The 15115-nt window shown below is 42.8% G+C and overlaps 1 protein-coding gene across 3 annotated transcripts in view; it reads right to left on the reverse strand.

Moving 5' to 3' along the window:
- Nucleotides 1–4926: 4926 nt before the first annotated feature.
- Nucleotides 4927–15115, reverse strand: part of bcam (basal cell adhesion molecule (Lutheran blood group)) — a 267906-nt gene continuing 257717 nt past the window's right edge. For all 3 annotated transcript variants that reach the window (XM_061958778.1, XM_061958777.1, XM_061958776.1), the window contains one exon: nt 4927–7606. In XM_061958778.1, coding sequence (XP_061814762.1) covers nt 7604–7606 — 3 coding nt within the window. In that variant the 3' untranslated portion in view covers nt 4927–7603. The remainder of the gene's footprint in view (nt 7607–15115) is intronic.

Below are 15115 nucleotides of genomic sequence, written 5' to 3' on the forward strand. Positions count from 1 at the left end.
CACCTGTGAAGTGAAAACCATTTCAGGTGACTACCTCTAGAGCAAGAGTAAAAGTAATCAGAGCAAAGGGTGGCTATTTTGAAGAAACTAGAATACAAAACATGTTTTCAGTTATTTCCCCTTTTTTTGTTTAAGTACATAACTCCGTGTCACTGAAGGCATCAAAACTATGAATGAACACAAAAAAAGGTGAAATAACTGAAAACATGTTTTATATTCTGGTTCCTTCAAAATAGCCGCCCTTTGCTGTGCTTGGGCATTCTCTCGATGAGCTTCAAGCACACCTGTGAAGTGAAAACCATTTCAGGTGACTACCTCTAGAGCAAGAGTAAAAGTAATCAGAGCAAAGGGTGGCTATTTTGAAGAAACTAGAATATAAAACATGATTTCAGTTATTTCACTTTTTTTTGTTTAAGTACATAACTCCGTGTCACTGAAGGCATCAAAACTATGAATGAACACAAAAAAAGGTGAAATAACTGAAAACATGTTTTATATTCTGGTTCCTTCAAAATAGCCGCCCTTTGCTGTGCTTGGGCATTCTCTCGATGAGCTTCAAGCACACCTGTGTAGTGAAAACCATTTCAGGTGACTACCACTAGAGCAAGAGTAAAAGTAATCAGAGCAAAAGGTGGCTATTTTGAAGAAACTAGAATACAAAACATGTTTTCAGTTATTTCACCTTTTTTTGTTTAAGTACATAACTCCGTGTCACTGAAGGCATCAAAACTATGAATGAACACAAAAAAAGGTGAAATAACTGAAAACATGTTTTATATTCTAGTTTCTTCAAAATAGCCGCCCTTTGCTGTGCTTGGGCATTCTCTCGATGAGCTTCAAGCACACCTGTGTAGTGAAAACCATTTCGGGTGACTACCTCTAGAGCAAGAGTAAAAGTAATCAGAGCAAAGGGTGGCTATTTTGAAGAAACTAGAATACAAAACATGTTTTCAGTTATTTCACCTTTTTTTGTTTAAGTACATAACTCCGTGTCACTGAAGGCATCAAAACTATGAATGAACACAAAAAAAGGTGAAATAACTGAAAACATGTTTTATATTCTGGTTCCTTCAAAATAGCCGCCCTTTGCTGTGCTTGGGCATTCTTTCGATGAGCTTCAAGCACACCTGTGTAGTGAAAACCATTTCAGGTGACTACCTCTAGAGCAAGAGTAAAAGTAATCAGAGCAAAAGGTGGCTATTTTGAAGAAACTAGAATACAAAACATGTTTTCAGTTATTTCACCTCTTTTTGTTTAAGTACATAACTCTGTGTCACTGAAGGCATCAAAACTATGAATGAACACAAAAAAAGGTGAAATAACTGAAAACATGTTTTATATTCTAGTTTCTTCAAAATAGCCGCCATTTGCTGTGCTTGGGCATTCTCTCGATGAGCTTCAAGCACACCTGTGTAGTGAAAACCATTTCAGGTGACTACCTCTAGAGCAAGAGTAAAAGTAATCAGAGCAAAGGGTGGCTATTTTGAAGAAACTAGAATACAAAACATGTTTTCAGTTATTTCACCTTTTTTTTGTTTAAGTACATAACTCCGTGTCACTGAAGGCATCAAAACTATGAATGAACACAAAAAAAGGTGACATAACTGAAAACATGTTTTATATTCTAGTTTCTTCAAAATAGCCGCCCTTTGCTGTGCTTGGGCATTCTCTCGATGAGCTTCAAGCACACCTGTGAAGTGAAAACCATTTCGGGTGACTACCTCTAGAGAAAGAGTAAAAGTAATCAGAGCAAAGGGCGGCTATTTTGAAGAAACTAGAATACAAAACATGTTTTCAGTTATTTCACCTTTTTTTGTTTAAGTACATAACTCCGTGTCACTGAAGGCATCAAAACTATGAATGAACACAAAAAAAGGTGAAATAACTGAAAACATGTTTTATATTCTGGTTCCTTCAAAATAGCCGCCCTTTGCCGTGCTTGGGCATTCTCTCGATGAGCTTCAAGCACACCTGTGAAGTGAAAACCATTTCAGGTGACTACCTCTAGAGCAAGAGTAAAAGTAATCAGAGCAAAGGGTGGCTATTTTGAAGAAACTAGAATACAAAACATGTTTTCAGTTATTTCACCTTTTTTTGTTTAAGTACATAACTCCGTGTCACTGAAGGCATCAAAACTATGAATGAACACAAAAAAAGGGGATATTACTGAAAACATGTTTTATATTCTGGTTCCTTCAAAATAGCCGCCCTTTGCTGTGCTTGGGCATTCTCTCGATGAGCTTCAAGCACACCTGTGAAGTGAAAACCATTTCAGGTGACTACCTCTAGAGCAAGAGTAAAAGTAATCAGAGCAAAGGGTGGCTATTTTGAAGAAACTAGAATACAAAACATGTTTTCAGTTATTTCACCTTTTTTTGTTTAAGTACGTAACTCCGTGTCACTGAAGGCATCAAAACTATGAATGAACACAAAAAAAGGTGAAATAACTGAAAACATGTTTTATATTCTAGTTTCTTCAAAATAGCCGCCCTTTGCTGTGCTTGGGCATTCTCTCGATGAGCTTCAAGCACACCTGTGAAGTGAAAACCATTTCAGGTGACTACCTCTAGAGCAAGAGTAAAAGTAATCAGAGCAAAGGGTGGCTATTTTGAAGAAACTAGAATATAAAACATGTTTTCAGTTATTTCACCTTTTTTTTGTTTAAGTACATAACTCCGTGTCACTGAAGGCATCAAAACTATGAATGAACACAAAAAAAGGTGAAATAACTGAAAACATGTTTTATATTCTGGTTCCTTCAAAATAGCCGCCCTTTGCTGTGCTTGGGCATTCTCTCGATGAGCTTCAAGCACACCTGTGTAGTGAAAACCATTTCGGGTGACTACCTCTAGAGCAAGAGTAAAAGTAATCAGAGCAAAGGGTGGCTATTTTGAAGAAACTAGAATACAAAACATGTTTTCAGTTATTTCACCTTTTTTTGTTTAAGTACATAACTCCGTGTCACTGAAGGCATCAAAACTATGAATGAACACAAACAAAGGTGAAATAACTGAAAGCATGTTTTATATTCTGGTTCCTTCAAAATAGCCGCCCTTTGCCGTGCTTGGGCATTCTCTCGATGAGCTTCAAGCACACCTGTGTAGTGAAAACCATTTCAGGCGACGACCTCTTGACGCTCATCGAGAGAATGCCAAGAGTAAACGTAATCAGAGAAAAGGGCGGCTATTTTGAAGAAACTAGAATACAAAACATGTTTTCAGCTTTTTTTACTTTTTTTTTTTGTTAAGTACATAACTCCACATGTGTTCATTCATAGTTGTGATGCCTTCAGTGACAATCTACAATGTAAATAGTCATGAAAATAAAGAAAACGCATTAAATGAGAAGGTGTGGCCAAATAAAGAATGTGGGGTTTATGATATTAACTATGAACGATGTGTGAATGTGAGAGTGAACGTTGTCTGGCTATCTGTGTTGGCCCTGTGATGGGGTGGCGACTTGTCCGGGGAGTACCCCGCCTTCCGCCCGAATGCAGCTGAGATAGGCTGACTAGCGGTAGAAAATGGATGGAGCTATGAAGGATAAAACACTGAATATTGACACCCACTCTCCATCGACATATTTTACAATCAAGCGAAACGCAACAAAAATGCAACAAAAACAGCGAAATATCAATGCAAAGGGTAAAAAAAAAACCTCACCTACAATCGGATATATCTGATACATCATAAAGCTTTAGAACTTTGTTGTAAAAATCTCCTTCCCCGTCTGTCCCTGACACCCGCATTTCATGCTGACACTCTGTGGAAACGCTCCCCACCCACACTGCTTGGTGCCTCGTCTGAGCTGCTGTGACTTAGATTACCATAGTAACTAATTAGATGACCATAGTAACTAATTAGATTACTGTTGGAATAATTGTTTGTAAGTTATCACAAAAGAAACGTGGTATTATGAATGCTGTCTTTCGAGGCCTAGCAAGAGGAAGAAGGCTCGTGAAACGCCACTGTGATTTCAACACGGACAGATGGCAGGATCTGCTCAACTTCCAGAGGAACTCTCTTTGAAGTGTTAAACGAACTCTCTCTGAAGTATTTCACAAACTCTCTTCCAACTGTTTGGTGACCGAGGTCAACGCTATTTATGACCCGCTGCCCTCTTGAAGTCACTGTGGTCAGGAGACGGGAGGGGTTATCCATTGTCCTCCAACACATGCCCCAGCTGGATCCAGGAAGAGCCCAAGCCCGAGAAATCCCACTTCTTGGTCTTCAAAGCGACCGAAAACAATGACTGTTTTACATACATGCAGGACTGTACAGAGAGTGCAGTGGCCATGTCTCTCCTCAATATTGAGTCCAAATTGAATTCTGTCTCTGTTTGATTCCTTGCCTTTTGTCTTGTTTAATAGATGTCCTCAGTGTTTGAACGTGACAATTACCACAGTAACTAGTATATCATGCAAAAGCGCAGATTCCAACCATTGAAATACTTTGTATAGTTGAAGACTTACGGTCATTAGAAAACATCACAGAATTTCCATCTTAAAGATCTAAAAAAAAAATATTTGGGAATGTCCGGCGGGCCAGATTGAAAAGCGTAACGGGCCGCATGTGGCCCCCGGGGCCTTAATTTTGCCCAGGTCTGCATTAGAGCTACCTCGCAGCTGACGGCGTTCACACTTGTGGTTTGGTACATAAATGCAACAAACATATATTTGGTGCACAACTATAAAATGTAAAATTTTAACTTATGCACAAAGTAAGGACTTGATTGAGCATGAGGTAAGTGTGAACACACCTTTTTAGAGCGCTACAAGTTTTGGACTTCTGTAAAGGAAAATAGGACATAAAGTGGACATACTTAAATAATTAGCATCTAAAAAAAAAAAAAAAAAAAAAAAAAAAAAAAAAAATAGACATATTCAAATAATTTGCATCTATAAAAAAAAAATAAAAAAAAAAATAAAAAATTATGCTGAAAATTGTTGAAAAAAAGTTTGACGTGATTACACAGTTTAGTCAATGACCAGGGTCGTTTAGAAAAAATGTATTAGTTGCGGGATTTTCAAAACATCTAATTTAAACATGAGAACGTGAACAAGGCGGTTTAGGGCCACAATGAAAAGGGGAAAAAAAAAAAAGTTTTAATGTTGATGGTAAAGCTGAAAGGGACAAGCGGTAGAAAATAGATGGGTAAAGTACGACTATTTGTTTAATCATCTCTGAGATGTTGGCTGTATATATTTTAAACTAGTGAGCATACCTACACTTCCATCCATCCATCCATCCATTTCCTAACTGTTATCGTGCTAACGTTTCCACACATGCTACATGTTAGCATTTGAATGTAAGCATGCTAACGTTTTAAGCTAGCTCATTTTGTACAGCTACACCTAAAACTCTCGGATCTTAAAAGTACGGCCAGAGGTCCATGGCACAGACAAAAATCCCCGCGGAAGTAAAATTGCTAACATTTAGCATGTGTGCTAACCTTAGCATGATAACAGCTAGCATGTTTCCTACACCAAGTTATATGACTCTAAGGTGTATGGCTGCGGAAATATATATTTTTTTTTGAAAAAGATGAAAAAGTTAGCATGCTATCGTTTGCATGCTAACAGTTACCGAGTGTCACATACCGAGTTATATGACTCTGCGGTAAGCGGTTGCAAAACTATCTTAAAAAAGTTAGCACGCTAACGCTAGCATCCTTGCAAGCTAACGTGAGTTTTGATAATAGTTAGCATGTTATATGACTCTAAGGTGTATGGCTGGGGGGTAAGCGGTTGCAAAACTATCTTAAAAAAGTTAGCACGCTAACGTTAGCATCCTTGCAAGCTAACGTGAGTTTTGATAATAGTTGGCATGTTATATGACTCTAAAGTGTATGGCTGTGGGGTAAGTGGTTGCAAAACTATCTTAAAAAAGTTAGCACGCTAACGTTAGCATCCTTGAACGCTAACGTGAGTTTTGATAATAGTTAGCATGTTATATGACTCTAAGGTGTATGGCTGGGGGGTAAGCGGTGGCAAAACTATCTTAAAAAAGTTAGCACGCTAACGTTAGCATCCTTGCAAGCTAACGTGAGTTTTGATAATAGTTGGCATGTTATATGACTGTAAGGTGTATGTATGGCTGGGGAATTAGAGGGGGGAAAAAAAATTAGCGAAAAAAGTTAGCACTTTAAACTAACATTTACCGTATTTCCTTGAATTGCCGCCGAGTATATATTATCCGCATGCCTCGTTTTACCGCCGGGTCAAACTCGTTTCGCAAAATAATTAGCGCATGCTTAGAATTACTGCCGGGTCAAACTCGTTTCGCAGAATAATTAGTAAAAATAGTAATTTTCCAAAATGGAGGAGGCTAATTTCAATAATTTAAAATCGCATAAAGGGAAGAAGATAAAGAGCTATTCAGTAGGATTTAAGGTCCAAGCTATTGAATATGCTAAAAAGAACAGTAAAAATGTTTTATTAATATAGCTGCGTGTGTCAAATATGAGTCATTAAATGACTCCCGCCTCATGGTGGTAGAGGGCGCTATAGTGATCCCATGAATCATTCTTGCGACTACTCGGCTGCAGAAGAAGTGACAACAACAGTTTTCTAAACTGGACTTTCAATCGAAGCAGGAGGTAATAATTAAAGGAAAGATCTCCATCGAGAAACTGAAGAAAGATAAGGAAGATGCTTTTGTTCAAAAGGAGCGGCGCATGGACTTCATTTATAAGTAAAGGTAAGACCATAATAACATTTTTTTTTTATTAAATGTGCTTTTCATGATGGTATCCTTACATCACACTCAAATTTATAAGCGTAATTTACCGCATGCCTTTGGTAAGCGCCGGAGTGAGAAGAGGTTTTAAATTAATTACCGCCCCGGCGCTAATTCAAGGAAATACGGTAATTAATATTAGCCCTGGCATCCTTAAGCCGCCCTGGGTAATGAATGGTATGGACTGTGGGTGCCCCAAGTTGTAAAAAAATGTTTTTTTTGGATTGCCACATACAATAATAATTATAGCCTGGACAAAAGTATCGGGACAAACACCCAGCATCCATTTATTCATCAACCAAGAGAAATCTTAGAAAAAAAAACCTGTCATCTTTCTAATGCCATTATGAACAAATCTATATTGGAGGCGTTTGCTGTGGAGTAACTCCAACCCAAAACTCCCAAAGTGGCCTTTAAAGCTTTTAGGTTAGGTATTCATCATCTACCTGCGGCTGACCCGGTACTTTTGTCCATTTTCACTTTGTGATTTTTCAGAAGCCCAGAGAGGTGAGTTGAAAAGTTGTGAGAAAAAAACAAAAACATGATTTGTCCCCAAAGAGATGATTTAAGTGCAGACTCGCCAGGCAGAAGACTTGCAGGACACACCCCAGTAGCAGACTGAACTTGTGTTTGGGGTAGATTAGAAAAAAGTTTTTTTTTGGTAGGTGTGTGACCGCATTCCTCTGCCAAGGAGTCACCCCAAAGGTGTGATTGGTTGATTTGTGACGTCACACGTGTGCTCGTTAAAGGCGTCTTTTCAGGGGTTTAAATAAAGCACCCCGAAGTCCCCTGAATCAAAGCCAGCTGCACATGTCCCCCCCCCACCTCCTTCCAGATAATCATCCCGTCCGTCTTGTCTTCTTTCATCACTGCAGGAGAGAAGCACATGGAAAAGGACACAGCGTCAACATTCAAAGTGTCACAAAGTGTCAGCAGCATGCTGATGGACTTTCATTTGTGCCTTTCCGAAGGAGGTGTGTGTGGGTGTGTCACGTCTCTGTCAATCACTAAGGCTCCGCCGCACGTTTTCACCAGGGGTCTTAGGTGCAGGGACCACTTTTTCGGAGGCAATCTCTTTGAGTGACGGCTGACTGACATCTTAAGTATTATACCGCCTGTGACGTTTACGCCACGTTAATAGAGGCTGGTTCTGAGAATAACCAGAAAGAATTATGAAAAATCCATCCATCCATCCATTTTATTCCGCTTATCCGAGGTCGGGTCGCGGGGGCAGCAGCCTAAGCAGGGAAGCCCAGACTCCCCTCTCCCCAGCCACTTCGTCCAGTTCTTCCCGAGGGATCCCGAGGCGTTCCCAACTACATACATACCTGCTAACTTTTGAAATCAGAAAAACCTAGTAGCCAGGGTCCAGCAAAATGATTGATTGCATTCAGACAGGTTAAAATGTTGCTAAAACCATCACTTTTCTATCAGTCACAGTGACTTTTCAAAACAAAAATATTACAGCAAAAATAGTATGGGTTGATTGACATGTTTATTCTGTAAGCTAACTTCAATAGTTTGAAATTATTTTGACAGTTAATGCCAGTTATCCTGTCAACCTTTCACAAGACTTCAATTTGTTAATTGAAAGTATAAACAGTATAAACACTTTTTACAGTAAACAAATGGTAAAACAGTACTAAACAATTCCATTAAAAAAAAAATTGGTGTCATTATTAACTTTCTGTCCAAGCTTGTATAATCTACTGCCTTGTTCAATTGTAAAAAATATTCTGTGCCTAAAATTCACATTTCTATCACAATTATCATACTGTAAACATGGTAAGCTAACTTCATTAAAATTAATAGTCCTGTCAATAGCATGGAATTACAATTCAAATGTAGTTTTTTTGTAAGCCTTTCAAAAGAATTCAAAATATGAAAAATTAATGAAAATTAATTGAAGCCATCAGACACTTGAAAAGTGGCACATCACATCTCTAATGTAATCATTTGAACTTTTCAACAGAAATAGCACTGCAAAAATATTAAGGACATACTTCTGTATTTTGGTAGTTATGCTGTCAACATTTAACAAGATTTCTTCAACTTGGACTTGAAAGCATAAATAGTATCAACACTTTTAACAGTATAACAGTACTAAACAATTCCAATAGATAACATTGGTGTCATTACCTTTTTGTGGCTAAAATCCAAATTTATTCTAGTCCATGCTCAATTATTGCCTCCGTAAATAAAACTTCGGCATTTATCACATCCAAAGAATCTGTTTGGGCGACGAAAAACGTTGAAAGTTTTCCACTTGTATCGTTAGCAACGGCATTAGACTTGTGTTTTTTTTGTCCCAACGTGGTCTTTTACATCGCTAATTCCTCCGTGTCCGATCGAAAAATCTTGTCTGCACAAGGTGCAATTCGCGTAGTTTTCCCCCTTTTTGGAACGGATAATTATTCCCAGATAGGCTTTTGAATATTCTTCACGGAATGACTAAAGTTTTCTTTTCGGTTTAAGACTCGTTTGCGATTTTTCTCCGGCTGATTCCATGATCGTTCGCTCGTTTGGAAACAATGGGCAACAGGTGCCTCGTGCTTGGCAGCGGTGCTATAAATAGCCTCGCGCATGGCATTCGGAATGGCTCGATAGGAAGTTACGGGAAGCAGTGTCGATTGTCATTGTTGTTACGCGATTTTGTGAATAAAATAAAAAAAAAAAAAAAAAATTTAATTAATGAAAAACCATATTTTTTGTCACTGCAACCGTAACCCGGAATAGGTTGATGAAAACCGTACTAATTACGGGAAAACCTGAGTAGTTGGCAGGTATGTACATAGTCTTCCCAACATGTCCTGGGTCTTCCCCGTGGTCGGACGTGCCCTAAACACCTCCCTAGGGAGGCGTTCGGGTGGCATCCTGACCAGATGCCCGAACCACCTCATCTGGCTCCTCTCCATGTGGAGGAGCAGCGGCTTTACTTTGAGCTCCTCCCGGATGACAGAGCTTCTCACCCTATCTCTAAGGGAGAGCCCCGCCACCCGACGGAGGAAACTCATTTCGGCCGCTTGTACCCGTGATCTTAAATGATAAATGATAAATGGGTTATACTTGTATAGCGCTTTTCTACCTTCAAGGTACTCAAAGCGCTTTGGCAGTATTTCCACATTCGCCCATTCACACACTGATGGCGGGAGCTGCCATGCAAGGCGCTAACCAGCAGCCATCAGGAGCAAGGGGTGAAGTGTCTTGCCCAAGGACACAACGGACGTGACTAGGATGGTAGAAGGTGGGGGTTGAACCCCAGTAACCAGCAACCCTCCGATTGCTGGCACGGCCACTCTACCAACTTCGTCCCTTGTCCTTTCGGTCATGACCCAAAGCTCATGACCATAGGTGAGGACGGGAACGTAGATCGACCGGTAAATTGAGAGCTTTGCCTTCCGGCTCAGCTCCTTCTTCACCACAACGGATCGATACAGCGTCCGCGTTACTGAAGACGCCGCACGATCCACTCTTCCCTATCTCGTCAACAAGATTCCGAGGTACTTGAACTCCTCCACTTGGGGCAGGGTCTCCTCCCCAACCCGGAGATGGCACACCACCCTTTCCCGGGCGAGAACCATGGACTCGGACTTGGAGGTGCTGATTCTCATCCCAGTCGCTTCACACTCGAACCGATCCAGTGAGAGCTGAAGATCCTGGCCAGATGAAGCCATCAGGACCACATCATCTGCAAATAGCAGAGACCTAATCCTGCAGCCACCAAACCGGATCCCCTCAACGCCTTGACTGCGCCTAGAAATTCTATCCATAAAAGTTATGAACAGAATCGGTGACAAAGGGCAGCCTTGGCGGAGTCCAACCCTCACTGGAAACATGTCCGACTTACTTACCAAGCTCTGACACTGAACATACAGGGAGCGGACCGCCACAATCAGACAGTCTGATACCCCATACTCTCTGAGCACTCCCCAAAGGACTTCCCGGGGGACACGGTCGAATGCCTTCTCCAAGTCCACAAAGCACATGTAGACTGGTTGGGCAAACTCCCATGCACCCTCAAGGTATAGAGCTGGTCCACAGTTCCACGACCAGGATGAAAACACACTGTTCCTCCTGAATCCGACATTCGACTATCCGGCGAAGCCTCCTCTCAATTTACACGAGATTAAAGGCCTACTGAAATGAAATGTTTTTATTTAAACGGGGATAGCAGATCCATTCTATGTGTCATACTTGATCATTTCGCGATATTGCCATATTTTTGCTGAAAGGATTTAGTATAGAACAACGACGATAAAGTTCGCAACGTTGTCCCTTGTCCTTTCGGTCATGACCCAAAGCTCATGACGATAGGTGAGGATGGGAACGTAGATCGACCGGTGAATTGAGAGCTTTGCCTTCCGGCTCAGCTCCTTCTTCACCACAACGGATCGATACAGCGTCCGCATTACTGAAGACGCCGCCTGTCGACATCACGATCCACTCTTCCCTCACTCGTGAACAAGACTCCGAGGTACTTGAACTCCTCCACTTGGGGCAGGGTCTCCTCCCCAACCCGGAGATGGCACTCCACCCTTTCCCGGGCGAGAACCATGGACTCGGACTTGGAGGTGCTGATTCTCATCCCAGTCGTTTCACAATCGAACCGATCTAGCGAGAGCTGAAGATCCTGGCCAGATGAAACCATCAGGACAACATCATCTGCAAAAAGCAGAAACCTAATCCTGCAGCCACCAAACCAGATCCCCTCAACGCCTTGACTGCGCCTAGAAATTCTGTCCATAAAAGTTATGAACAGAATGGGTGACAAAGGGCAGCCTTGGCGGAGTCCAACCCTCACTGGAAACGTGTCCGACTTACTGCCGGGAATGCGGACCAAGCTCTGAGACTGATCATACAGGGAGCGGACCGCCACAATCCGACAGTCCGATACCCCATACTCTCTGAGCACTCCCCACAGGACTTCCCGGGTCAAATGCCTTCTCCAAGTCCACAAAGCACATGTAGCCTGGTTGGGCAAACTCTCAAGTTACACGAGATTAAGAAGTATTTGAAAACATCATTATGAAAAATTATGAGGGGAGCAGTGGGCAGCAGCGGTGGCCACGCCCGGGAATAATTTTTTGGTGATTTAACCCCCAATTCCAACCCTTGATGCTGAGGTAATGGGTCCAATTTTTATAGTCTTTGGTATGACTCGGCCGGGGTTTGAACTCACAACTAGGGATGTCCGATAATGGCTTTTTGCCGATATCCGATATTGTCCAACTCTTTAAATACTGATATCAACCGATATCAACCGATATATACAGTCGTGGAATTAACACATTATTATGCCTAATTTGGACAACCAGGTATGGTGAAGATAAGGTACTTTAAAAAAAAAAGTGTATAAAATAAAATAAGTTAAATAAATTAAAAACATTTTCTTGAATAAAAAAGAAAGTAAAACAATATAAAAACAGCTACATTGAAACTAGTAATTAATGAAGAAGGAGTCCTATCGGGTTCTTTTGGCTCATAGGACTCCTGAGGCAGCGGACAGGTACCGACAGGCCAAGCGGTGTGCGGCTTCAGCGGTTGCGGAGGCAAAAACTCGGACATGGGAGGAGTTCGGGGAAGCCATGGAAAACGACTTCCGGACGGCTTCGAAGCGATTCAGGACCACCATCCGCCGCCTCAGGAAGGGGAAGCAGTGCACTATCAACACCGTGTATGGTGAGGATGGTGTTCTGCTGACCTCGACTGCGGATGTTGTGGATCGGTGGAGGGAATACTTCGAAGACCTCCTCAATCCCACCAACACGTCTTCCTATGAGGAAGCAGTGCCTGGGGAATCTGTGGTGGGCTCTTCTATTTCTGGGGCTGAGGTTGCTGAGGTAGTTAAAAAGCTCCTCGGTGGCAAGGCCCCGGGGGTGGATGAGATCCGCCCGGAGTTCCTTAAGGCTCTGGATGCTGTGGGGCTGTCTTGGTTGACAAGACTCTGCAGCATCGCGTGGGCATCGGGGGCGGTACCTCTGGATTGGCAGACCGGGGTGGTGGTTCCTCTCTTTAAGAAGGGGAACCGAAGGGTGTGTTCTAACTATCGTGGGATCACACTCCTCAGCCTTCCCGGTAAGGTCTATTCAGGTGTACTGGAGAGGAGGCTACGCCGGATAGTCGAACCTCGGATTCAGGAGGAACAGTGTGGTTTTCGTCCAGGTCGTGGAACTGTGGACCAGCTCTATACTCTCGGCAGGGTCCTTGAGGGTGCATGGGAGTTTGCCCAACCAGTCTACATGTGCTTTGTGGACTTGGAGAAGGCATTCGACCGTGTACCCCGGGAAGTCCTGTGGGGAGTGCTCAGAGAGTATGGGGTAACGGACTGTCTTATTGTGGCAGTTCGCTCCCTGTATGATCAGTGCCAGAGCTTGGTCCGCATTGCCGGCAGTAAGTCGGACACGTTTCCAGTGAGGGTTGGACTCCGCCAAGGCTGCCCTTTGTCACCCATTCTGTTCATAACCTTTATGGACAGAATTTCTAGGCGCAGTCAGGGCGTTGAGGGGATCTGGTTTGGTGGCTGCAGGATTAGGTCACTGCTATTTGCAGATGATGTGGTCCTGATGGCTTCCTCCGGCCAAGATCTTCAGCTCTCACTGGATCGGTTCGCAGCCGAGTGTGAAGCGACTGGGATGGGAATCATCACCTCCAAGTCCGAGTCCATGGTTCTCTCCCGGAAAAGGGTGGAGTGCCATCTCCGGGTTGGGGAGGAGATCTTGCCCCAAGTGGAGGAGTTCAAGTACCTCGGAGTCTTGTTCACGAGTGGGGGAAGAGTGGATCGTGAGATCGACAGGCGGATCGGTGCGGCGTCTTCAGTAATGCGGACGCTGTATCGATCCGTTGTGGTGAAGAAGGAGCTGAGCCGGAAGGCAAAGCTCTCGATTTACCGGTCGATCTACGTTCCCATCCTCACCTATGGTCATGAGCTTTGGGTCATGACCGAAAGGACAAGATCACGGGTACAAGCGGCCGAAATGAGTTTCCTCCGCCGGGTGGCGGGGCTCTCCCTTAGAGATAGGGTGAGAAGCTCTGTCATTCGGGGGGAGCTCAAAGTAAAGCCGCTGCTCCTCCACATGGAGAGGAGCCAGATGAGGTGGTTCGGGCATCTGGTCAGGATGCCACCCGAACGCCTCCCTAGGAAGGTGTTTCGGGCACGTCCGACCGGTAGGAGGCCACGGGGAAGACCCAGGACACGCTGGGAAGACTATCTCTCCCGGCTGGCCTGGGAACGCCTCGGGATCCCCCGGGAGGAGCTGGACGAAGTGGCTGGGGAGAGGGAAGTCTGGGCTTCCCTGCTTAGGCTGCTGCCCCCGCGACCCGACCTCGGATAAGCGGAAGAAGATGGATGGATGGATGGATGTTTTGGTGATGTGTTTATGGCCGACAATAAAGAGTTTTGCTCAGTAAAGTGATGGATGGAATTCATGTCCTCAAAGCGTCTCGACAGACAATATTTGAACAATGATGACGAAAACTGTTTTCTCTGTCGTGTCCGTGTCGTGTCGAAAATTGTTAAGCGCTTATTTATTAGGGCCCGCATGGCCCATTGCATAAGGACTCCCACAGGGTGTCCTTATGCAATGGGACATAAGGACCTATTGAATTTCTAAGGTTTTATTATTATTATTATTATTCTTTCTTTCTTCTTCCGCAGCTTCGCGCTCTACTTTGACCCCCTTAACATGCTTCAAAACTCACATCATCAAAAAACCCGAACAAAACTCTTTAGTAAAAAAACAAAACCACAAAACTCAAAATTGCGCTCTAGCGCCCCATAGGAAGAAAACACAGATACAACTTCCTCTAACTCCCAGTACAAATGTCGTAAAAACATGAAACAAAAACCTCTATGTAGGTCTGACTTTCACCTACATTTCTTACAATGACATTCTTCTGCAAACATACACAGGAAGTTGGCAATTCCCCCTTCAAGACAAAAAAGTACTAAAAACAGTCACTTTTTGCCTCTTTAACATGCTTCAAAACTCACCGAACTGAACACACACATCAGGACTGGCAAAAATTGCGATCTAATAAAAAAACCTAACCCCAAATTTAAAAATTGCGCTCTAGAGCAATTTTTGAATAAAACGGAGAAAAAACTGCTCCTCGGAAAAAAAAAAAAAAGACAAAACTGCCTGTAACTCCCACTGGGAAGGTCGGAGAGACATGAAACAAAAACCTCTCCGTAGGTCTCACTTAGACCTACATCTCATAAATTGACAACCCCCAGCAAAAATCAACAGGAAGTTTGCTATTCCCCCTTCTAAACAACATTTTTGTAAAAACCGGTCACTTTTCTTCAAACATTATCTCCTCTTAGCGCGTTTGTCGTTTCGGCTTCAAAATAACACAGGAGAGAGATTAAACCCTTGTGT

This window comes from Nerophis lumbriciformis, linkage group LG04, assembly GCF_033978685.3.
Source record: "Nerophis lumbriciformis linkage group LG04, RoL_Nlum_v2.1, whole genome shotgun sequence".
In the NCBI taxonomy this organism is placed as follows: Eukaryota; Metazoa; Chordata; class Actinopteri; order Syngnathiformes; family Syngnathidae; genus Nerophis; species Nerophis lumbriciformis.